Here is a 25740-nt window from a genome sequence, read left to right as displayed (position 1 = left end):
CATTTGTTGGGTACATACAATATTACTTTTAAACAATATTAATTTTAAACAGTCTTTGTACTTCATTTGGTACGTTCAATATTAATTTTAAACAGTCTTAATTTTAAACAGTCCTCAGGTTGTGACATGTTGTTACATATTTGGCCCCAAGGTATGGTCTGTCTCCTTCTCCTAGGACTAATCTCAATTTTGACAGATCATCCAATTCCTTGAAATCTGGGGTTGTTTGGCTTAGCTTGTTGAATAATATGTTTCTTGATGTGTTGAATTTTTCGCATTTTAGGAGGAAATGCATTTCTGTTTCAACCTCGCCAGCCAGACATTGATCGCATATTCTATTCTCTCTAGGCTGCCAGGATTTCTTGTATCTGCCTTTTTCAATTTCCAGTTGGTGGTCGCTTAGTCTGTACCTGGTGAGGGTCTGTCTCTGTTTTGTGTCTCTGATGGTCGTGAGGTAGTCTGCCAGTTTATATTCTCTTTTTAGGGCCCGGTAACATTCTAATCTGCTTTGGCTTTCGGTTATTTTGTTCCAATGTTCCAGGTAGGTTTCTTTGCATTTTTTAATGATTTGGTTCACTCGGATTGGTGTTTGGACGGCTGTGTTGGTCTGGGGCTGGTCAGGGTCCGGCTGAGTACTTAGTTTCCGTAGCAGCTGACTCAGGGGACTCTTTTCTGGGTTTAGCTCTTGGGTCTGAAAGGCTTTGAAATGAAGGGTGTCTGGGGAGCTAGATTTGAGGTGATTTAGGAAGTTTAGTGCTCGTTTTTGGATGTTTATTATCAGTGGGTATCTGCCTAGTTCGGCTCTGCATGCATTTGTTGGCGTTTTCCTTTGGGTGCGAAGGATGCTTCGGCAGAATTCTGCATGTAGGGCTTCTATTGTATGTTTTTCCCATTTAGTGTAGCTTTGGTGATTTAGTGGGCCCCATACTTCACTACCGTACAGTGCAATGGGCAGGATTATGCTGTCAAATATTTTGAGCCAGATTTTGATTGGGATTTGGATGTTGTAGAATTTTCTTTTTATTGCATATAGGGCTCTTCGGGCTTTTTCTTTTAGTGCATTCACTGCTATGCTGAAGCTCCCTGATGCTGTAATAGTTAGACCAAGGTAGGTGTAGCTCATAGTGTGTCCTATAGTGATATCACTGAGGGTAAACTGGTATTTGTTTCCTGACATCTGGGCCTTTTTTGTTTTGAACTCTCCTTCCCCCCTCTCTCTCTCTCCTTCCCCCTCTCTCTCTCTCTCCTTCCCCCCTCTCTCTCTCTCCTTCCCCCCTCTCTCTCTCTCCTTCCCCCCTCTCTCTCTCTCCTTCCCCCCTCTCTCTCTCTCCTTCCCCCCTCTCTCTCTCTCCTTCCCCCCTCTCTCTCTCTCCTTCCCCCTCTCTCTCTCTCCTTCCCCCCTCTCTCTCTCTCCTTCCCCCCTCTCTCTCTCTCCTTCCCCCCCTCTCTCTCTCTCTCTCCCCTCTCTCTCTCTCCTTCCCCCCTCTCTCTCTCTCTCCTTCCCCCCCCTCTCTCTCTCTCTCCTTCCCCCCCCTCTCTCTCTCTCTCCTTCCCCCCTCTCTCTCTCTCTCTCCTTCCCCCCTCTCTTTCTCTCTCCTTCCCCCCCTCTCTCTCTCTCCTTCCCCCCCTCTCTCTCTCTCCTTCCCCCCTCTCTCTCTCCTTCCCCTCTCTCTCTCTCCTTCCCCCCTCTCTTTCTCTCTCCTTCCCCCCTCTCTTTCTCTCTCCTTCCCCCTCACTCTCTCTCCTTCCCCCCCTCTCTCCTTCCCCCCTCTCTCTCTCTCTCCTTCCCCCTCTCTCTCCTTCCCCTCTCTCTCTCTCCTTCCCCCCTCTCTCTCTCCTTCCCCCCTCTCTCTCTCCTTCCCCCCTCTCTCTCTCTCCTTCCCCCCTCTCTCTCTCTCTCCTTCCCCCCTCTCTCTCTCTCTCCTTCCCCCCCTCTCTCTCTCTCTCCTTCCCCCCTCTCTCTCTCTCTCTCCTTCCCCCCTCTCTCTCTCTCTCCTTCCCCCCTCTCTCTCTCTCTCCTTCCCCCCTCTCTCTCTCTCTCCTTCCCCCCTCTCTCTCTCTCCTTCCCCCCTCTCTCTCTCTCTCCTTCCCCCCTCTCTCTCTCTCTCTCCTTCCCCCCTCTCTCTCTCTCTCCTTCCCCCCTCTCTCTCTCTCTCCTTCCCCCCTCTCTCTCTCTCTCCTTCCCCCTCTCCCCCTCTCTCTCTCTCCTTCCCCCTCTCCCCCTCTCTCTCTCTCCTTCCCCCCTCTCTCTCTCTCTCTCTCTCTCCTTCCCCCCTCTCTCTCTCTCCTTCCCCCCCTCTCTCTCTCTCCTTCCCCCCTCTCTCTCTCTCCTTCCCCCCTCTCTCTCTCTCCTTCCCCCCTCTCTCTCTCTCCTTCCCCCCTCTCTCTCTCTCCTTCCCCCCTCTCTCTCTCTCCTTCCCCCCTCTCTCTCTCTCCTTCCCCCCTCTCTCTCTCTCCTTCCCCCTCTCTCTCTCTCCTTCCCCCTCTCTCTCTCTCCTTCCCCCCCTCTCTCTCTCTCCTTCCCCCCTCTCTCTCTCTCCTTCCCCCCTCTCTCTCTCTCCTTCCCCCCTCTCTCTCTCTCCTTCCCCCCTCTCTCTCTCTCCTTCCCCCCTCTCTCTCTCTCCTTCCCCCCTCTCTCTCTCTCCTTCCCCCCTCTCTCTCTCTCCTTCCCCCCTCTCTCTCTCCTTCCCCCCTCTCTCTCTCTCCTTCCCCCCTCTCTCTCTCTCCTTCCCCCCTCTCTCTCTCTCCTTCCCCCCTCTCTCTCTCTCCTTCCCCCTCTCTCTCTCTCCTTCCCCCCTCTCTCTCTCTCCTTCCCCCCTCTCTCTCTCTCCTTCCCCCCTCTCTCTCTCTCCTTCCCCTCTCTCTCTCTCCTTCCCCCTCTCTCTCTCTCCTTCCCCCTCTCTCTCTCTCCTTCCCCCCCCTCTCTCTCCTTCCCCTTCCCCCCCTCTCTCCTTCCCCCCTCTCTCTCTCTCATTAATGTCAATGATAACATTGCAAAATTATAATTCTGCTTGCTACCTCCAAATTCACATAGAAGGAAAACTGTAAAACCTGGAGTATATGGCTACTGGCGATCCCCATTAACAAAAAACGAAGTTAAAGAACACCTCCTGGGTGCTTAGCAAGAGTTCTTCAATCCCAACAGTTTTATAAACAGTTTTATAAACATGGCAGAGGGTTTTTCAGTTCCCTCGGCAACGCCGGGTACTCCAGCTAGTTAATAATATAAAGGCAGAGCAGCTAACCAGCTGGGATTTTCTTGAACTTCAGTTTTACACTTGCTACAGTTTTACAGCAACTGGCGGAAACTATATCTACGAGGAGGCTTCTCATCGTTTGATAGAATTCAGTACGCCGTATCAGACAACCATCTCAGGTCTTTCTACACTGTGATTTTTGTATCAAAGCGATGGAATAACTACTATATATATTGAAAACACCACAACATTAATGGCCCATGAGGAAACTGTAAGACTCGTGACTAGTTTTCTTGATTACAGCAAAGAAAAAGCAAAGAATGTGTCTGTTTACAAGAATGCTGACATGAATAATAATGATATCCAACTATTCCTGGGTTGGTCCACACCTACATCCTGTCTCATGACCCTTGATAGGAAGTGGACTTCCTCATTACCATCTCCTGTGCATTCTTCCTCTCTAATCACAGACAAAAGCTACAACACTTCAAAGATTGTTTTTCTCTTTTTAAAATGAAAGAATCATCAGCATTGCAAACTAATTGCTTCGCAAGTAGGACCTCTTTCTTTTATATATACACACGCACATATATACGAGAGAAAGGAGGGAGAGAGGGGTTCCAGTTTCAACAAGAAACATGACCGCCAATTTAAAAATTCATTACTTAGTAGAATATGTATCACGTAAACAAACGACAATTGCTTTCCCAGACTGCACCTCCATAAACCTAGAAAAGTGTCAGAAAACCAAATTCTACAGCTCCTGGTCGAAATTTTCATCCATGTATCATGTGTGGAAAAATGAATACAGCAATTGAGGAAACAAAGCCAACTCTGGCTTTGAGTGCCTGCCCAGCACTAACTTAATTACTGAACTTGACTGTAATTTCTTCGGAGTAACATGAAATTGTACCCAATTAAAAAAACAGCCCTGTAATCACCAGTTACAAATAATAAAGCACATTTAGTTACTGCAAATGTGTGATCAGTCAGTAACTTGTAATTGTTAACATCACAATGGCCACTAAAGGCTAGGAGAGGTGCGGTCAAACAAAGAGGCCTGGTGGGATTTGTGTCCCCCTCCTTTTAAAGAAACCTTTTCATGATTAAGATAAATTACTATTATGCAGTGAGTTTCATGAAGTTTAGGGTTCAGATGATACTGCAACTCGTGAGAAGAGCTGCACACTTGTGGTTAAGACTTCACAAGATTCTTATGCAGGTGATGGGCCAGTCAGCCCACCTGATTTCACCCATCCAGAGACACCTTATACTGCCCCCCTTGTGGCATTTAATGGTTTCTTAAATAATTCCAGAGTTTTTGCCTGCAATACTCTATCTGGTATTCCTTTGGATAATGCTGATTGCTCTATGTAAAGAACCTCTTGATATTGGCCCAAAATATACCTTTTACTAGTTTGAACCTATGTTCCCTTATCCTACTCTCAGTTTAAATCTAAAGTAGTATTCTGGATTAACCCTTTCCATTCCTGTGATTATCTAGGGATCACCCTCGTGGCTCTTCCCTGCACTGACTCCAGTGCTTGAAAGTCTCACTGGTTTCTTGGTGACCAGAACTGGACACAGTATTCAGGCTGAGGTTTGACCAGAGTACGAAACAGTTTGATCACAACTTCCTCTGGCTTGTGTGCTACTGTTTTGGCTGATTATTCTCACACTGCCTTATGAATTCTACCATTCCTATCAAACCAATATTTCTATATTAATTTTCCACAGTGGAATGTAGATAATCAAATTCAAGATTCCACAAAAATGAGCAAAGATACATTTTGCAAGGATGAGCACTGACTTGATTAAGAGCATCTATATTGGTTCAAATCTAGAATCCTTTGGATTCTGAAAAGAATCTAAATTTGAATCAATCTGAGCACATCAGGTGGGCTTAGACACAAAATTCCTTTTACTCCTGTACAATATTATGTAGCATAATCTTGTGTTTTCTGATGAGTTTTGCACTCTCTCCTATTCCTAGTGTCCAGTAGTTGTGTGCAATTGAGCCCATTTGGAGGAAATATATACCTCTGACTCCCTGATGTTCAATGTGGTTTTACACTCTGTGTGCCATAGTGATGTAATTAAAATATTATATTTGCATATGTACCAAAAGTAACCAACTGCATTTTGTTCCCACTGCTCCTGCCTGTGCACACCCATACCTCATCCAAAGACAAATAAGCTTGGTGACAGTGACTGTCAACATATACACAAAGACATTTCACTTGCGCAAAGTACCACGGAGAGTGGCCAGCACCTGGAATACCATCACAGGAATGAGCCAACCCTTACAGGGGAGAATGGGATAAAATTGGAAAGAACAAAAAATAAACTGCACCACCAAACTATGATATTGAACAAGCTGAAGGTTAGATGCTGAGAGATGCATTGCTGAAAGATGCTGATTTCCAATATGCTCTATTATGTGACTGTTAAATATGCTGGGACTTTGATATGTGCAGAAATAGAAGTTAGTGAAGTGATTTTTAAATTTAAAAAAAAAAATTGCTCAGATACCCCATGCAAGATCTTCAACTTTAGCTCTGACACGGTGGTTTTAAAATCTGGATCAATCTTCTGATAACACTTGGCGTAGATGATGGGCATTTCAGAAAGCAAGCACATGCTGCAAAAATGCTTTCAGAGCATAACCATAAAAAACATCTGATTATTACCTTTCTGCAGTCGGGATTTTTCCGTTCCTTGATTTATTCACTTGAGCATATACCGCTTCCATTGGCTGTGTTTCCTCTCTTGCACTCTGTGGTCTAGCATTTAATATCAGGTTGTGCCCGGTGTCTATAGAAGATTCGTACCAACTCATGCCAGCATATGTTGGGTCATCCTCAGATCCATAGGTTCTATTCAAATCTTGTGGATCTGCATAGTCTCGTTCCCGGGCCTGCCGCTCCCGAATTTCACGGTGTTTTGCCTGAATTCTGTAAAATTCATGAATATCAAGTCATCTTGTTACAAGGAGGGGAGTCGCCACAAACGTGAAGTTAGACTGAAGCACCATGCTCATGGTGCCCAGAGCTTAATATTTAAAAAAAAAAAAATCTAATTTGATAAAAATAATCTTGAGGGCAAATTGGCAGCAGAACTTTGCATTCCAATTTGGAGGGTCCAGGTTCAAGTTCCAACCTCAACATACATTCGAACTTGGCCATCATCTGTGAGCAGATTTCTCTGCTCCTTGGCCAGACAGGAATACTTCATGGTGGCTGACAACTTCATCACGTGGAAGAAAATAAAAATTGCCCGCATAGTGTGGGGTGCTGGAGGGTTTCTCCCACCCTGCATTGTGCTCCTACCATTGGCCAATGTGGATGCCAGCCACACAGAAGTGAGAAGCTGAGACAGACCAAAGTGCCCACGTGTGGGCAGAAGGGTGGAAGATACAATTGAGGGAGATTTTTTAATCTACTTCTTTAAAACAACCAGAAGTAGGAATCAACACAATGCGCAAGTAGTCTTGCAACTACAGCACATGTCCTTCAAATTGCAGTGGTTACACTATGTTACAGATGAAAAAAAATCTTTCAGGATGCATTATTCTGACCTGGGGACAGAATTTTCAAGCAGTAACAATAACCCTCCAATTGACCTCAAGAATTTACAAACCACTGCAATCACCTGGCGTCGCCTATTTAGACGACTTTCCCAAAGGGACAGGCCTCATTAGCAGCTAATCATCACAACCTTACTCCAATCCCCAGGCTGCTCGTGAGCAGCGCCATGGAAGATCTTCTAGTATTTAAAAATAACACCGTTGGTATCAATGTCAAACCTGAAAGGGCATGTAAATGCAATATTCCTGTTCCCTAAAGGATAATTTATCAATGCTTCCAAGCACCTTTGGTCAGAAAAGGATTACCTTGAATCTGACTGTCAAACTATTATTACCGTTATAACTTCTGGCTGTGCAATTATAAAAAATATAATTCTATCCTTATCAGGACCACTGCAGGTGACTTAAATTTTTTTTTAAATACTTTCTTTTTAATTCCATTTATCCATTATTTGACAATCTAAATTAATTGAAGTACTAATCAAATAATTTTATTGAGATGGCTAATTAGATTATTCCCTATGAAAAAGGAATCCAAAATGCCTGTCAAAGTCGGGCATATAATAAACTTTGGTTGTCCATCCAAACATCATATTGGCCGATCAATGTGTTGTAGGCTTTAAAAATAAAGGCTCCTCCAGACTTTTCCCTTGGGTAATCAACAGCAGTGCTTTGCGTTCTTCAATAAAATTAACTTCAAACACATTCTAGAGATCCAACATCACAGCACAGCTCGAACAGCACCCATAACATCATCAGATGGTTCAGGGATTCAAGTGCCAGGGTCATGTGAACCCATCTGCCGATGATGTGGGTGCACTTTGTCGGTTTACATGGGTGGCGTGGCTCGGCAAGGTAAGAGGCTTCATTCCAAAGGAAAACATGGACCACCATGTCTTGCTGCAGTCTCAGTACACCGCTTATTGGCCAATCACAGTTAGAATTGGGGCAGGCATGGAGCAGTGAACATCCTGGGCAAGCCCACCCGCCATGTTGAAGCATGCAAGGAGCTTATATTATGATAACTCTTTGTTGTGGGATAAATGTCATAAAAGTACATATGTACTTCTGGTCCACATTCGCTAATTGAGGAAACATCATCACGTGGCAGATTAATATGGGGCGTCAAGACCTTTAAGGCAGTTGTAGATTGTGTATGCACGCACTGACTTTATTCTGTAATGCTCAACAATTAGTTGTCTATACGTTGTTCAAACTGAAGTACTTCATTTAAACAATAATATTAATGGATGGATCTCTTGTGGCTAAAGGGGAAGAATCTGAACCTGAACTGAGGGTATTCGATTTTGTAAACTATTGGGTTGGGTGGCTATATTTCAAATAATATTTGGCACTGGGGACGAAAACACAGACTTTAGAATAATAATATTATGATCTCTTAGGGAACTTTCTAAGGACACTGATGGGGTTTCCTGCAGCTTGACCCTTTATAGACCAGCTGATCTTTAGTAGTTCCAGATGGTCCTCAGTGCAAGACTATACCCGATTTTTCTTTTGGTATGACCTCTGGGGTCACAAAGTACCTGCATGGTGCATTTTGCAAAGGAATGCACACAAATCAGTTTATATTTAAACATTAAATTGGTTGTGAAGTTTTTCTTCAAAAAAGTCATGAGATAAACAGAAAAAAAAAATGGCAAATGTTGAAAATCTGTCAGAAAAGTCCAAAATGCTAGAAATACAAAGGGATGTCAACATCTCAACAGAGCAAAAATATTTTAACCATTTGGGTAAAGATCCTTTGGCAGAACTTATTCTGATGAGTCTCTACCTGAAATGTTAACTTTCCTTTGTTCTGCTTTTATATTTTGTTTTAAATTTGATTCAGAAAATGTAATTATTTATTATTAAGGACGTGGTAACAGAACACTTAGAAAATAATAAAAAGATTGTGCAAAGTCAACATGGATTTCTAACGAGCAGAATAGATAAGGGGGACCAGTGGATGTGGTGTATTTGGATTTTTAGAAGGCATTCGATAAGGTGTCACTCATGGGATTGAGGGTAATATACTAGCATGGGTTGAGGATTGCTTAACGGACAAGCAACAGAGAGTAGGAATAAACAGGTAATTTTCGGTTTGGCAGACTGTAACTAGTGGGGTACCGCAAGGATCAGTGCTGGGGCCTCAGCTATTCACAATCTACATCAATGATGAGGGGACCAAATGTAATACAGGTAGACTATCCTTTATCCGAAAACCTCGGGACCAGCCGAGTTTCGGATAAAGGAGAATTTCGGATTTCGGAAGGTGGGTCGGCGGGGGGTCGTGTGCACGACTTACGCTGACGCTCAGCGTAAGTCAGTCGGGGTCGGCGGGGGTCGGGGCCGGCAGGGTACGCGTTGGGGGGGTCGGCGGTTGTCAGGGCTGGCGGGGTCCGCGGGGGGGTCGGCGGTTGTCAGGGCTGGCGGGGTCCACGGGGGGGTCGGCAGTTGTCGGGGCTGGCGGGGTCTGCGGGGGGGTCAGCGGTTGTCGGGGCTGGCGGTTGTCGGGGCCGGCGGGTCCGCGGGGGGGGTCGGCGGTTGTCGGGGCCGGCGGGGTCCGCGGGGGGGGGTCGGCGGTTGTCGGGGCCGGCGGGGTCCGCGGGGGGGGGGGGTCGGCGGTTGTCGGGGCCGGCGGGGTCCGCGGGGGGGTCGGCGGTTGTCGGGGTCGGCGGCTGGCGGTTGTCGGGGCTGGCGGGGGGGTCGGCGGGGGGTCGTGCGCACGACTTACCCTTTATCCGAACTTCCGCAACCGGAACCCTCTAAAAACCGAAGGTTTTTTCGTTCAGCGTAAGTCGTACGCACGACTTACGCTGAACGAAAAAACCGAAGGTTTTTAGAGGGTTTTGGTTTTCGGAAGTCCGGATAAAGGGTAGTCTACCTGTATATCCAAATTTTCTGATGATACAAAGCTGGGTGGGAATGTAAGTTGTGAGGAGGGTGGAAAGAGGCAAGAACATGGCAAATGGAATATAATGTGGAGAAATGTGAAGTTATCCACTTTGGTAGGAAAAATAGAAAAGCAGGGTATTTTTTAAATGGTGAGAGATTGGGAAATGTTGGTGTTCAGAGAGACCTTTGTGTCCTTGTACAAGCAATTAGGAAAGGAAAGCAAATGGTATGTTGGCCTTTATTACAAGAGGATTTGAGTACAAGAGTAAAGATGTCTTACTGCAATTATGCAGGGCCCTGGTGAGATGACACCTGGAGTATTGTATACAGTTTTGGTCTCCTTGCCGAAGGAAGGATGTACTTGCCGTAGAGGGAGTACAATGAAAGTTCACTAGACTGGTTCCTGGGTTGGGGAGATTGTCCTATGAGGAGAGATTGAGTAGACTAGGCCTATATACCCTAGAGTTTAGAAGAATGAGAGGTGATCTCATTGGAACATACAAAATTCTTACAGGGCTTGACAGGGTAGATTCAGGGAGGATGTTTCCCCTGGCTGAGGAGTCTAGAACCAGGGGTCAACAGCCTCAGATTAAGGGGTCAGCCATTTAGGACTGAGATGAGGAGAAATTTCTTCACTCAGAGGGTGGTGAATCTTTGGAATTCTCTACCCCAGAGGGCTGTGCAGGCTCAATCATCGAGTATATTCAAGACAGAGATCGATAGATTTTTGTATATTAAGGGAATCAAGGGATATGGGAATAGTGCAGGAAAGTGGAGTTGAGGTAGAAGATCAGCCATGATCTTACTGAATGGCCGAGCAGTCTCAAGGGGCCAAATGGCCTACTCCTGTGCTCCTAATTCTTATGTTCTTTTGTAATGAGATTCAGCATCTTCCTTGTCAATGAATTTTTATTAACAGGCCCCTCAAGCTGGCATCAATTTAAGATGTTAATTTCTGACATGCACTGCAATGTAGGCCACTGTTCACCTAATTAAAAAGGATGTTGTATAATTTGGGAGTAACATCACGATATTACTGTTGCAGTGTTGCTATTCATTAGCAGTTTACTTTCACAGTGATTGCTACACCAAATCGATGTTGCTAAAGTAACATGAAAAGAATCCTTCCATCACTGACATATGGGCTATCGCACCCCAAAGAAAAGTAGCTAACAAAAGTCACCCTATTCAATCTCTGAGTCTGTCCCCTGGGATTGGACAATGTTGGCACATTTTAATTACAAGCTAGGTAGGTCCCAGCACCGCCCAGCCTTTACTGCTGAGCAAGTCATAGTTGTGTCAATAGGTTACCAGGAATTTCTGGTACCTGTTCAATTAAAAAAACTGAAGAGTGAGAAATAGATAGGTCACATCTCACATCTCACTTCATCTCATTTAAAATCAGTGTTTCCAGATTTTGGAAATATTGCACACTGCATTATTAAAAATGTTGATATCTAGCAAATGAGTATTGCAGTATCCAAGTATGTATAATCGCTCCATTAACCAAGCCCCATAAATAAACATGTGCACCCAAAATTGGACAACAGCCTCTCCATGTGTGTCCCACTGTCTTTGTCCCTATAATTAAAAACAGTTTCTTTCATATAATGAATGAATTATTTTTCTGCCAGCCTTTTAATTTCCTTCTCTTTTCTGCCTGCCTCGGTCGTCTCCTCTCTATCTGGCTCTGTTCACTGCGAAGTCACCAACATTGATATATGCACATTGCTGCGACTATTGGGATGTGCCAACACTGCTCCTCCAACATACAAGCTAACTTTACTCTTTATTTTAAACCGATTAGAAGTGACTAGAGACTGCCAAAATCAACAAAAATGTTTTTTTCCATTCTCTACATTGAAGTTAATTAGCCTCTCCAGACTAATAGTTAAATGTTTTTGATCAATCACATAAGACACAGAGTGAGGGAGGGCAAGCCTTGTAGTGAATCCTTTCAAACCTCAGTAAAAATGATCATCTTTTTATGATGCCATCTGTTGTGTGTGGAACTGGATTCCAATAGCATGAACAAGAATTCACTCCTTTTATGGGCTTAATGTTCCTGTGCCTTTATTCAACAATAATTCAGACTTAACAGAAAATGCTGGAAAAACTCAGCAGGCCAGGCAACATCCATGGAGAGAGAAACAGAGTCAATGTTTCGGGTCGAAACCCTTCTACAGAACTGAGAGAAAAGGCAGGAAATGAAACAAAAGGCAGTTTGGGGGCTGGGAAATGGGGGAGGGGATGAAAGAAGAGACATTAAGAGATATTCAAGGTGAGACGAGATAGTAATAGGACAGGTAAAGAAACAAACAATGACTCTAGATGAAGTGTGAAATGCGCTGGCAGAGTGAAAGACAGCTGCCGTGTGGGAGAGAGAGGAAAAAAAGGAAAAGCACAAACCAAAAGTGTGGATAAAAAATATAAAGGGGGCCGAGGTTATGATCTGAAATTGTTGAACTCGATATTGAGTCCGGAAGGCTGTAAAGTGCCTAATCGGAAGAGGAGGTGCTGTTCCTCGAGTTTACGCTGAGCTTCCGTGGAACAATGCAAGAGGCCACAGACGGTGAGGTCGGAGTGGGAATGGAGCGGTGAATTGAAATGACAGGCAACCGGAAGCTCGGGGTCACCCTTATGGACTGAATGGAGGTGTTCCGCAAAGCGGTCACCCAATCTGCGTTTGGTCTCCCCAATGTAGAGGAGACCGCATCGTGAGCAGCGAATACAGTATACTAGATTGCGAGAAGTACAAGTAAATCGCTGTTTCACCTGGAAGGGGTGTTTGGGGCCCTGGACAGTGGGAAGGGGGGAGGTATAAGGGCATGTGTTGCATCTCCTGCCCTTGCACGGGAAGGTGCCGGGCGAAGGGGAAGAGGTGCTGGGGGTGATAGAGGAGTGGACTAGGGTGTCTCGGAGGGAGATGTCCCTACGGAATGCTGAAAGGGGAGGGGAGGGGAAGATGCGTTTGGTGGTGGGATCACGTTGGAGGTAGCGGAAATGGCGGAGGATGATCCGTTGAATGTGGAGGCTGGTGGGGTGAAAGGTGAGAACAAGGAGAACCCTATTGTGGTCCCTTGAGGGAGGGGCAGGGGTGAGGGCAGAAGTGCGGGAGATAGAACGGACCCGGTCGAGGGCCGTGTCAACCACGGTAGAGGGAAATCCTCAGTTGAGGAAAAAGGAAGACATGTCGGAAGCACTGGTGTGGAAGGTGGCATCGTCGGAGCAGGTGCAGCAGAGACGGAGAAACTGGGAGAATAGAATAGAGACCTTACAGGAGGCGGGGTGGGAGGAAGTGTAGTACAGGTAGCTGTGGGCTTGTAGTGAATGTTGGTCAATAACCTATCCCCAGAGATGGAATCGGAGAAATCGAGGAAGGGAAGAGTCGGAGATGGACCATGTGAAGGTGAGGGAAGGGTGGAAATTGGAGGCAAAGTGAATGAAATTGTCTAGTTCAGGGCGAGAGCAGGAAACGGCACCGATACAGTCATCAATGTACCGGGAAAAGAGGTGAGGGAGGGGACCCGAGTAGGACTGGAACAATTCTGACTTGTTGATCTAGCCAGGAGCTTATCAAATAAGTAACCGCTTTACCTCCAGATTTGGCTCACTCTGCTAGATAAATATATTTTTTATTTAAGAACATAAGAAATAGGGGCAGGAGTAGGCCATAAGGCCCATCGAGCCTGCTCCGCCATTCATGGCTCAACTTCTACATCAACTCCACTTTCCCACCCTATCCCCATATCCCTCGATTCCCTTAGTGCTCAAAAATCTATCAATCTCAGTCTTGAATATACTCATCAACTGAGCATCCACAGCCCCCTGGGGTAGAGTGAAAAAATTTATCCTATCTCAGTCCTAAATGGCCGACCCCTTATCCTGAGACTGTGACCCCATAGTTCTAGACTCTCCAGTCAGGGGAAACAGCCTCTCTGCATCTACTCTGTCAAGCCTTCTAAGAATTTTATATGTTTCAACAAGATCACTTCTCATTCTTCTAAACTTCAGTGAATATAGGTCCATTCTACTCAACCTCTCCTCATAGGGCAGCCCTCTCTTCCCAGGAATCAATGCAGTGAACCTACATTGCACCCCCTCCAAGGCAAGTATATCCTTCCTTAGGTAAGGAGATAAAATAATAATAATAATTCAACTTTTATTGTCATTGCACAAGTACATGAACAACGAAATGTGATCTTGCAAGCTCCCATGAGTCCAGTACAAATAACATTAACATTAAACGTAAATAGCACCGTCCTGGGAGAAGCAAAGCCGCTGCGTCTGTGCGCGCCGCCATTCCATTTCCACCATTCCTCCTGTCCGACAATCTTCAGCCCAACGCCCGGGCCTGCTCACCAGCTGCCCCTCCCGGGGCTCCTTCCGTGACCTTCTGCACCTGGTCTTCCCTGATGGTCACCCCTCCAGGTACTAACCAGGCCTGGCTCTGCTTAGCTTCCAAGCCTTGCCAGTGACCCTGTCCCTAGTCCCAGGAACAGGGCTGTACACTGTACACAGTTGCAGCAAGACTTCCTTACTCTTGTATTTCAACCCTCTTGCAATAAAAACGAACATACCATTTGCCTTCTGAATTGCTTGCTGTACCTGCATGTTAACTTTCTGTGATCCGTGTACAAGGACACCCAAATCCCTCTGAATACTAACATTAACTAGTCTCTCGCCTTTTAAAAAATATTCTGCTTTTCCATTCTTCCTACCAAAGTGGATCATTTCACACTTCCCCACATTGTACTCCATCTGCCACCTTCTTGCCCAATCACTTAAACAGTCTATATCCCTTTGCAGCCTCTTTGTGTCCTCCTCAGAGCTTACAATGCTCCCACAATGGTGTTGGGTAGGGAATTCCAGGATATTGACCCAGTGGCAATGAAGATGTGAGTCAGGATTGTATGCGACGGAAGGAAACTTACTGCTTCTTTCTACTCCAAGGTGGTTGAGACTTCTCAAATATTTATTATTGCATGATATAGCCATGAACATTACAATTTCCTTTCCTTCAAAAAATAATTTAGTTATGATAACTAAACTGTCAAACATACTGACTTGGAAACTATACACCAGTAATGTATTGGACGGTCTTATTTTTCTTAAATCATTTAGTTCACCTCATAACTGTTAAGGATTGCAAAATGCCTGCTGTTCCTCTGTGGAGCCCAGTGTGTTGAAAATGAGTCTCTCCATTTTGTTGGGTCTTTCTCTTCAAACTCCTCAAGCCCCTCCTCATCTCTACCAACTTCTGAATAGCTTACGTCGATCATGTTGGCCCAGATTTTGCAGTAAAAATAACGGTGAGGCTATCAGCATAAAGTGCAAATCGGACAACAAATTCTGCCGACTGCACATTCGTAGTTGCCCTGCCCCTCTCGAAGCTTGATTATATCGGTATTGAGAGACTCGGAATTGAAATACATGGAAGGGCTTGAAGTTGCTGTACTTACCCACTAGGTACCCACTAATCATGCCAGAAAAATTTAGGGCGAGTCCATTCCAGTGTAAGTAGATTTTTAATGCCGTGATAAGTCTTAATTACTGCCAAACAACCTCTCTGGCATTGAAAAATAACTTTTACAAGCATGAAGTCCCACTCCTTTAGATTTTACTTACAAAAATAAAAATGTTTTAATTTATTTAAACCTTTTCTTTGTCTCTTTTATCTCTCTCGTAATGCCATTTTTATCTCTATTTCACTTTCTGTACCGGATTTAATTTTGAATTAAACATTCTAACTTACACTTCCTGGTTCAGATTCTGTGCGCCTCTAACAATTCTTGAATCTAACTGGTTAGGGAGTTGCGTGCCCTGTTCACACAAGTCTCAGATCCCCTTATAGAGGGCGCTGCGGCACAATGTTTTTTTTTTCATCACCGCAAATTCCAGTGCAGAACCCTATAGAAAGTCTGTGTAAGTGTACTGAACGGCTGGGCACCGTTAGTTTGCCACTGACCACAAAATCTGGGCTGTTAAGATTCCTCGAGACTCTGACCACTTCGTCAGTGACGGCTGCTCTTTTCTTATATGGCGCTATTTCAAGAACATGAGTTCTCCTGGTCTTCTGGCCAACATTCCTCCCTCGACCAGCAACACCAAAATAGCAAATTAGATGGTCATTCATTTCCTTACTGTTTGCGGGGAAGTTACTGACAGAGGACAGCTGCCCAAGCAGGACTTCATTCTCATTTGTTTGTAGTACGCATGTCCAAATGTAACTAAATATTATCTAGGTTTTAATGCAGCCAAGGGGTAGGACCATCTCCAATCATCATTTTCAATTAATTGTTTCAGCCTCGTGAAAACAAGGGTTTCATATCTTGTTGTGCGACAGGCTATATGGGTTCACTTGCATATCCTTCAGTTTACCAATGAAGATTTTTGGAAATTCTTTGCATACTTAGCAGCAATGCTGCTTCATGTGTTCCATCATTTATTTTTAGAACTGCAATTCTAGTGTTATCTGTAAACTTAGAAGAGATTCAATATTTCCTTTCACAATGTACGCTTTACCAGTTGGGAGTCCCTTTTCTGCTTTAATTATATAAAGTTATGGGGCGAGAAATTCGGTTGGTAGCACCACCGATTAACGCCTAAAGAGGCCGAGAAGTGGGGTGCTAGCCAATTTCCGGGCGGGCACAGGGTGCCTAGCGCCTCGCCCCATATTGACCATGCATTTAGCGCCGGCGCAAACTCATAGCGCCCACTCATGGGCGCAGGCAGATTATGATGTCATTTCAGTGTGCAATGCCTTTTGGGCGCCCCGGACAGGAAATTCAGTGGCGCCCCCCTCCGTAGCGCGTGGCGCTATTAGTGACAGCTTACAGGGAACCTTACCCAATCGCTCTCGGCCTGGGGGGACGTTATTTGAAGGGGACTGGTGTGGTTTAAAAACGGCAGCCATTTCTGGAGCACAACTTCTTCAAGAGCTACAAAGAGTTGCTGAGCTGCACACTGAGAGCCATTTGACCACTGAGCCAGCGCAGGCAGACGATCTTCAGCCTTCTGACCATCACCTTGCTGTTGGTGAGCCTTAACAACGGGGAACCTTCCTGTGGGCACTTATTATGGGGGCTGCATTGGAGGGGAACGTCCTGCTGCTGAATCATCTGGAAAGGGCACCGAGATGCTGGGAGAGGGGGGCGGGCATGGCCAGACGGAGGAGGGCCAACAGACGTCGCCACAGCAGACCTTACGCTGGCAGGGTTTTCCGACAGCAGTTTTCCTACATGAACATGTCAGAGGAGCAGTGTGTCAGAAGGCTGCTTTTTAGAAAGGAGGTGGTGACTGAGCTGTGCCAGCTGCTTCAGCCAGATCTGCAGCCTCAGATAAGGTGCAGGACACCTCTGTTGGTGGCTGAGAAGATGCCTGCTGGCCTGAACTTCTACGCAAGCGGCTCTTCTCAGGCTGCGCGTCAGAGGCTGATCAGAAGTAGCTTCTAGGCCCCTCTCATGGAATGCTTGCTGCCATTCCAAGAACAGAAATGGAACCGGTCTGATACCCCCAAGCCTGTGAAGGGCAAGATGCATGTAAATAGCAGGCATGGCCATTGTAAATGAAGAAAGTGTTTCATTACACAAAATGTGATTCCTTCAAACATGAGAAAGCTATGGCAACAGAAAGCAAAACTAATACACTGACACATAACTCCCTCTCACTCCCGGGAGACTGTTCAAAACATAAATCACATTCCGACCATCTTCCTTGGCCTCGATTCCACTGCGCCAACCAAAGCATCCAATGCCCCATCAGTGAGGCGTTCCACCCTCTGCCTCACCCTTTCCATGTCTTGCTAGGCTGGTGCGCCACAGGTAGGCTCCCACCGCTTTGAAGGCCTACAAGGCAGTGAGTGTGTCTGGTGGTGCCAATTGACCTGCCCCTTTAAGAGCTGGCTGGCGCCAGTGTGTCTCAGGGAAAGTGATTATTGACAGCACCTGCGCTGCGCCCCACCGCCGCGAAATTGGGTTGCGCCGCCGGGTTAGCGCCTTAAGAGCCTCATGCAGCGCCTGATTTAGCGCCGCAATCACCCTCAGGGGCGCAACGACCGAATATCGCGCCAGGTGGCGCTAAATCACGACTGGCGCTAGGCTTTGCGCTTTGCCAGAACTAGCGCCCCAAACGGGGCTATACCCAATTTCTCCCCCATGGTATTTTAGATTCATATTTCATCAAACTTAATGAGCTTTTGAGCTTTGAGATAGCATCTATTTTAATTTCTCCAAACCAGCACTCATCAATTTGGTTTCTGGGGCATCATAATAAATCACCACTTTCCTTCACAGAAATCACAGAAACCCCACAGTGCAGATAGAGGCCATTTCAGCCCATCGAGCCTGCACCGACACACATCCCACCCGATCCCCGTAACCCCTACACCAACACATATCCCACCCTATCCCCGTAACCCCACATATTTAATCCCCCTAACACTAAGGGTCAATTTATCATAGCCAATCAACCTAACCCGCACATCTTTGGACGGTGGGAGGAAACCGGAGCACCCGGAGAAAACCCACGCAAACACGGGGAGAATGTGCAAACTCCACACAGACAGTCGCCCGAGGCCGGATTCGAACCCGGGTCCCTGGTGCTGTGAGGCAACAGTGCTAACCACTATGCCACCGTACATCTTCAATCTACAGCAGGATTTGTACCTTTACTCACAATTGAGTTCACCTTTTCTCCAGTTTTTTCCATTTACATGAAACATTTTTCCTCTTCTGAATTACTATAGTTAATGTCCTGTGCTGGTTTTTTTGACTTGATGAAATTTGCCCATTTGTTCTTAAACAGTCCATTCCTTAAGTTTATCTGCCCTATTATTTTGGTTTTCATAGCTTAATATTTAACTTCTCGACAATGACAAAAAAAATACTGCAAATACCGGAAATCTGAAACAAAAACAGAAAGTTCTGGAAACACTCAACAGGTCAGTCAGCATCTGTGGGGAGAAACACATTTACAGAACTAAAGGCCCACACCCGAAACATCTCGTCTGCTCTCTCCACTGATGCTGCCTGACCTGCTGAGTGTTTCCAACATATTCTGTGCTTGACATTTTTTTGGCTCAGCTTTCTGACAATTCAACACTTTATTTAGAAAATGTTGTCTCTTCAATGCAAATTGACAACTTCCTTGAAGCACTACTTGCAATAATCAGTTTTTTTTTAAATTTGTTTATGGGATGTGGGCGTCGCTGGCAAGGCCAGCATTTATTGCTCATCCCTAGTTGCCTTTGAGAAGGTGATGGTGAGCCGCCTTCTTGAACCACTGCAGTCCGTGTAGTGAAGGTACTCTCACAGTGCTGTTAGGGAGGGAGTTCCAGGATTTTGACCAAGCGACGATGAAGGATCGGCGATATATTTCCAAGTTAGAATGGTGTGTGACTTGGAGGGGAACTTGGAGGTGGTGGTGTTCCCACGCGCCTGCTGCCCTTGTCCTTCTAGGTGGTAGAGGTCGCGGGTTTGGGAGGTGCTGCCGAAGAAACCTTGGTGAGTTGCTGTAGTGCATCTTGTAGATGGTACACACTGCAGCCACGGTACGCTGGTGGTGGAGGGAGTGAATGTTTAAGGTGGTGGATGGGGTGCCAATCAAGCGGCCTGCTTTGTCCTGGATGGTGTCGAGCTTCTCGAGTGTTGATGGCGCTGCACTCATCCAGGCAAGTGGAGAGTATTCCATCACACTCCGTACTTGTGCCTTGTAGATGGTGGAAAGGCTTTGGGGAGTCAGGAGGTGAGACACTCGCCGCAGAATACCTAGCCTCTGACCTGCTCTTGTTGCCACAGTATGTGTGTGGCTGGTTAAGTTTCTGGTCAATGGTCAATGGTGACCCCCCAGGATGTTGATGGTGGGGGATTCGGCGATGGTAATGCCATTGAATGTCAAGGTGAGGTGGATACTCTCTTGCTTGTTGGAGATAGTCATTGCCTGGCACTTCTGTGGCACGAATGTTACCTGCCACTTACCAGCCCAAGCCTGAACGTCGTCCAGGTCATGTTGCATGCGGGCATGGACTGTTTCATTATTTGATCTATATTCCGGAACTACATTTCACTAACTGTATTAGTCACGTACAAGACTGTCTCTTCCAAATTTTGTTGAGCTCACGGAAGAACGCTGTTTCTTACAAATTGCTTGCTTTAGGCATGAGATGAAAGGCGAGTGCTGCTTTTTGCACCATTTTAATCATTACTTGTATTAGAGTCAAACATTTCATCTAGCTCCTCCGCACAGTAATGCAGTACCAGGAAACTCTCTGGTATCCGGCACCGACGGGACCGGGATGGTGCCGGTTGATTAAAAATTCCGGATGATGGAGAGGGTTATCTACCGAGGCTATTTTTAACAAACAAAGAGTCAGACTCCTGTTATTGAGGTGTTCGGACTTCTGACAGTGCCAAGAAGCCGAGTAGTGGCAGTTTGGAGAACTACCCCCACTGACTAACTCGGCCACCGTGGGAGACTCGGACTTGGCAACATTTCCGGTTATTGAGATGTTTTCGGAGTATGAATTTTGCCGGTTATTTAGGTGCCATTCAAACGAGAGTTTCCTGTATGGTCCTTTTCTGCTCAGTTCCAGTAATATTGTCCAATTAATATTGAAATCTCATTAGCCACTTTAGCCAGTGAATTGCAACTGAAGCCAGGTCAGAATGTGCGTCAAATACAGGCAGGATGGACATTGCTGTCCCCATTTTGATAGCAGACTCATGTAACATGTGTACTTAAACAGGTAACTTTTTTCCCTTCAAGCAGATATTTTTGGGTTTCTCTTCTATTGCCGCTGCTCTTTGTCATCAACCATTGTCACCAATGCTGCGTGTGGAGTTGGGTTTGAATAATATTGAAGAGAAATTACCTAATTTACAAGATCAAGGTGTCCGATTTTATTCAGCAACCATGTTCTTAATTGTTGATCCTCAATATCCCAGCCAGAAACTTACCAAAGGAGCAACAGCATTTCCACCTGGATCAAGCTTTGTTTGCTGGGCATATATGTATAATTATATATGTATAATCTTAGACACGTTAGCATATGAATCACATTAACGGGTCCGGTGGCATCGTGGTTATATTATTGGACTAGTTATCCAGAGGCCTGGACTAATGGTTAAATCTCACCATGGCAGCTGAGAAATTTAAATTCAGTTAACTAAATATATCCGGAATAAAAAGCTAGTATCAGTAATGGTGACCATGAAACTATCGGATTGTCGTAAAAACCCATCTGGTTCACTAATGTCCTTACCTGGTCTGGCCTATATGGGACTCCAGACCCACAGCAATGTGGTCGACTCTTAACTGCCCTCTGAAATGGCCCAGCAAGCCAGTCAGTTGTCAGGAATGCAGCTCACCACCAGCTTCTCGAGAGTAATTAGGGATGGGCAATAAATGCTGGCCTTGCCAGCGACGCCCACATCCCAGGAACGAATATTTAAAAAAACATTGTAAACTTGGGAGATGACTTCAACACCGAATGGTTACCATGTCTACTTTCCTGGTCAAAGTATTGAAATACTGATCAACAAAAACCATTTAGCCAAAAAGCATAGGTATGAGGAAGGAAGCAGCAGAAGTGGCAGAGTGCCAAGAACAAGTAGCTCGCCCATCAGCTAAGCTTCTGGTCTGCAGGCAATGTTTGGACAGTTCTCAGTTGAAGAGCTGTTGAAGTAACAGATTCCAAAGAGGGATCCAGAACTTGTAAACAAAGCAAACTTCAACAGTTGGGGGACATTTAAGATTGCTAACCCTTTAATCTCACCCAGATAAATTGACAATAGAAGGAACATCAGATTTCACTCGCTGTAATGCTACTCAATTGTGTGACAGAAAGGCATTTGCTTGTTTATTTTCCCTTGTTAAGTGGAATTATTTTGTCCTCAATCAAGCTGAATTGATCACTGAATCTAACAACTATCCGGGTTGACTGTATCCTTCAGTGCAGATGATACAAATTTTTACAAAAATCCATTTCCTTACATGGGAGTGAGAAAGAGGAGCAGTTTTCGATCTGTGTAACCCCTCCCAACATTGAATGTGTTTACTTGCTGCACAGGATTCGATGTAAAATGGCAGTGGCCACAAGCATCTATGTAGATTATAATACCTCAATTCTGCTCCACTTCTCACTGAAACAGCACACAGGTCCAATTCACTTAATTGTAACAGCTGTCAATCAGGCTTTCCAGTTGCTTTACCTGAAGCAAAAAGTAACACCTTCAGGAGACAAGAGTAACCTTTGAAAGAAGGTAATTGGGCAAAGAAATATACAACGGTGGAGCCAATAATGTGGAAGAAAAGCCTTTTACATCATTTCCAAAACTGCAGATGCTTAAGGTTGCAATGAGCCTGCAGCGGCCTTTCTTCACTCAGCCCACTTTACACATCATCTTCTGCTGGCCCCAGTTAATCTAAACTTCCTTCACATTGACCTTGAAGGAATACTTCCGCCTCCATTGCGGCACTGAAATATTTCTGACATCTGATGAGCACTATTTAAATGCATGTCTTCCTTAAGTTTCTCACTTTAGGGTCCTGTGGGGATATTGTTAAGAACATCAAGCAATATAGCGGGGGAATTATAATCAACTTATAATGAATCTTGAATGCAAGCTCACTATAAGTTTTAAAAACTAATAAAATAAATGTGTCCCAAAATTACCTTTCCTTCCCTTGTAGTTCCACCGTATGCCATTTTATCCCAATACAAATTGAAATAAAACTGTAATGCGTGGCATCTGATCACTAAGTGCTCTGAATGTTGCACACACCAAGGTTGGGCATAAAGACTGCTGGTAACTAAAATCAGATTTCAAGCTCACCACCACTTCGATTCAGCCAAATCACACTTTAAAGCAATTCAGCAAAATAACCATTGCAAATTGTGCAGCATCATTGGGAGATACCACCCTTCAGAAGCAGCAGCAAACGGAGATCCGGTCTGCCTGTTTACCTGTACATTAAAGATCCACTGGCACTGAAGGGAGTCCGGGCCTTCCTCGACCACCATCAAAAACAGATAAACTAATCATTCATCTCATGGCTGTTTGTCGGATATTGCTGAGCGCAAAACAGCTGCTGCGTGTGTCTGCAGAACAATGTTCAGTGCCCTTTAAGGTCATTCATTGCAGGCGGCACCGAGATTTTTCCAAGATTTGATGAGCACTATTTAAATGCAGGTCTCTCTTAATTTCAGCACTTTAGGGTCCTGTGGGATCTCTGAGAGCATCAAACAATATAGTGGGGGAATTTTGGTGATAGTTAAGTGGGCTTGGACCTGCAATGTAGGGTTCCACGATAATCTAAAGACAGGAATATTTTGCAATAGGTTGGTGGGGGGCGGGGAATGAAGGGATGGATTAAGGGAATTATTTTACAGACAGGAACTACATCAGATTGAAAACACTTGCTATTCAAAACAAGATAATTTGGTAATAGAACATTCATGGCTTAAAATAGAACTTGAAGCTGAGCATTTCCCATGGAGAGCAATGGCTGCAGTACTTTCACCTTCACACAGAAGAATATCACAAAAAGGCTCAAAAAAATCCTTCTACTTGTTTGGAGGTGTTCGGATGCAAATCACCATTGGGACTGTAATTCACAACCATAAAAGGCCCGAGGTGAGTAGCTTAACCACTGCCTTACTGGATTTGATTTTTAATTATTAATGTTCAGCTTTAAGTAAATAAAGTGGACTCCAGACTATATAACCTCTATTGATCTGAACTATGGAACTTTCTGAATTGCATTTGCACCTCCATAACAATTGAACCTTGACTGTTGACGCAACAATGTACTTGCTTACTGAACTAAACGGTCTCTGAAGCAAGGCGAACTGTCGTCTCACTGTTACATTTAAATTGTGTTCATTTCATTGTTTAAAGATTACCTGGGAAAGAATAAGCAAGAACCCTTGCAATGCAGGTCTATGGAATGGGGGCAGGGAACAGGAAAGAAAGGAAGACTTCCCAAAATGTTTGTTGAGGACAAAAGGGTAGAGTTTCCACTTTAGGTGGAACCGGGAAATTGTGGCCAAAACACCCTCGTAATTGTGCTGGTTAGGTTCACAGTTCAAGGTTCTGCTAAAATTAATTTGCATAATCACCAATATAAAATGTTCCATAAACCAGTGCAATCGGGTAGTGTAATAGAATGTAATTGGTTTTTTTTCTTTCCAATGTCATACATTTTAGAAATCTTTCTACAACCTGAGATTCAATGCTAAATCTCCTCACTTCAGTATCAGAGATCACTCTCACTAAGGGCGTATCCTCTTGGAATTCAAACCCTGAGCTGTCTGATATACTGTAAGCGGTTCTGTTCTGTTTTTTTGCTGTAATTGCTAACTACTCTTCAACCTGAAGAATCTTCTACTTTTTAACCTTCTAAATGGCTAATTATAAATTAAACACTACCTTTGTTCACTCACTTACAGTCTGAACTGTCCTTGGATGACTTTGTCTCTTTACTCTCTGACGCTGTTCCTTTAGAGTATTTCTAAGCCAGTGATCACTCAGATGGAGATGGGTTCAATAAGCTCACTTCTTTTTAAACTCTCTCCATGTTTCTCTCATGTGTAAAGATACACATTTTGTCCCACTTTGCTGTTTTATGTCTATCCCTATGGGTCGCCATTATTTCATTATGATACCAGGTCACCTAATCGCTCAGTTGTGATGTGGGCCCTGGGTTGTATGCCCATATAAATCCTGCCAGCTGTTTGTTAAGTTAAGATGGATGCAGGTTAATGCACAGCCCAGAGGTACAGAACATACTCACAAGGCAATAATTGCAACCCTTGGCAGCCATATTGGATTGTGCAGCTGTTTGTCCCTCATTTAGACCCTACAGTACCACAGGCTTTCAAGGTGCTCGTGCTAAAATATGCAGAAATGGGATAAAGGACAGACATTTGAGATGTTCAGTGAACAAATTCAGTTTTAAATAATTTAAAAATAAAAGATCTGACCTCTCGTGACCCTTTACAGTTTAGAATAAATATAAATAGTAAAAAGGCTAGTCAATGAAGGGTGGGGCCAATTAGGGACCAAAAAGGAGATCTTCTTGTTAAGGCAGAGGGCATGGGTGAGGTACTAAATGAGTATTTTGCATCTGTCTTCACTAGAGAAGAGCATGCTGCCAATGAAGCAGTAAAGGAGGAGTTGGTCACAATATTGGATAGGATAAAAATAGCTTAAGAGGAGGTACTTAAAAGCTGGCAGTACTCAAAGTAGAAGTGTCACCCAGTTCGGGTGGGATGCAGCCTAGGTTACTGAGGGAAGCAAGGTTGGAAATTGCAGGGGTTCTGGCCACAAACTTCCAATCCTCCTCAGATTACGGGGGGTGGTGCCAGAGGACTGGAGGATTGCAAATGTGACACCCTTGTTCAAAAAAGGGGAGAGGGATAAACCCGGCAATTACAGGCCAGTCAGTCTAACGTCGGTGGTGTGGAAACTTTTAGAGAATATAATCTGGGACAAAATTAATTGCTAATTGGAAACTTCGTCGACATGTACTAAACAATGAGGAGGATAGTAACAGAATTCAGGAGGACATAGACAGACTGGCAAAATGGGCAGACACATGGCAGATGAAATTTAACACAGAGAAGTATGAAGTCATTCATTTTGATAGGAAGATTGAGAAGAGGCAATATAAACAAAATGGTTCAATTTTAAAAGGAGGTGCAGGAATAGACACACCTGGGGTTTCAGTACACAAGTCTTTGAAGGTGGCAGGACAAGTTGAGAAGGCTATTAAAAAGGCTTGGCTTTATAAATAGAGGCAAAGAGTACAAAGGTCAGGAAGTTATGCTGAAGCTTTATAAAACCGTGGTTAGGCCCCAGCTGGAATAGTGTGTTCAATTCTGGGCATGACACTTTAGGAAGTATGTCAAGGCCTTGGAGAGGGTGCGGAGGAGATTCACCAGAATGGTACCAGGGATGGAAGACTTCAGTTATGTGGAGAGACAGGAAAAGCTGGGGTTGTTCTTCTTACAGCAGAGAAGGTTAAAGGGAGGTGTTTAACATCATGACGGGTTCTGATAGA

The 25740-nt window shown here is 44.8% G+C and overlaps 1 protein-coding gene across 6 annotated transcripts in view; it reads right to left on the bottom strand.

Annotated features, from left to right (window-relative positions):
* Positions 1-25740, bottom strand: part of LOC147117045 (partitioning defective 3 homolog) — an 862692-nt gene that overhangs the window by 65088 nt on the left and 771864 nt on the right. For 5 of the 6 annotated variants that reach the window (XM_085987633.1, XM_085987634.1, XM_085987635.1 and 2 more), the window contains one exon: positions 5888-6151. The exons of the other annotated variant lie outside the window; for it this stretch is intronic. In XM_085987633.1, coding sequence (XP_085843759.1) covers positions 5888-6151 — 264 coding nt within the window. The remainder of the gene's footprint in view (positions 1-5887; positions 6152-25740) is intronic. 6 annotated transcript variants of the gene reach the window in all.

Source organism: Somniosus microcephalus, chromosome 5, assembly GCF_052327205.1.
Source record: "Somniosus microcephalus isolate GS21.2 chromosome 5, FLI_Smic_1.0, whole genome shotgun sequence".
Classification (NCBI taxonomy): Eukaryota; Metazoa; Chordata; class Chondrichthyes; order Squaliformes; family Somniosidae; genus Somniosus; species Somniosus microcephalus.
The sequence above is the reverse complement of the archived record's forward strand: the minus strand, read 5'-3'. Positions and strand labels throughout refer to the sequence as shown.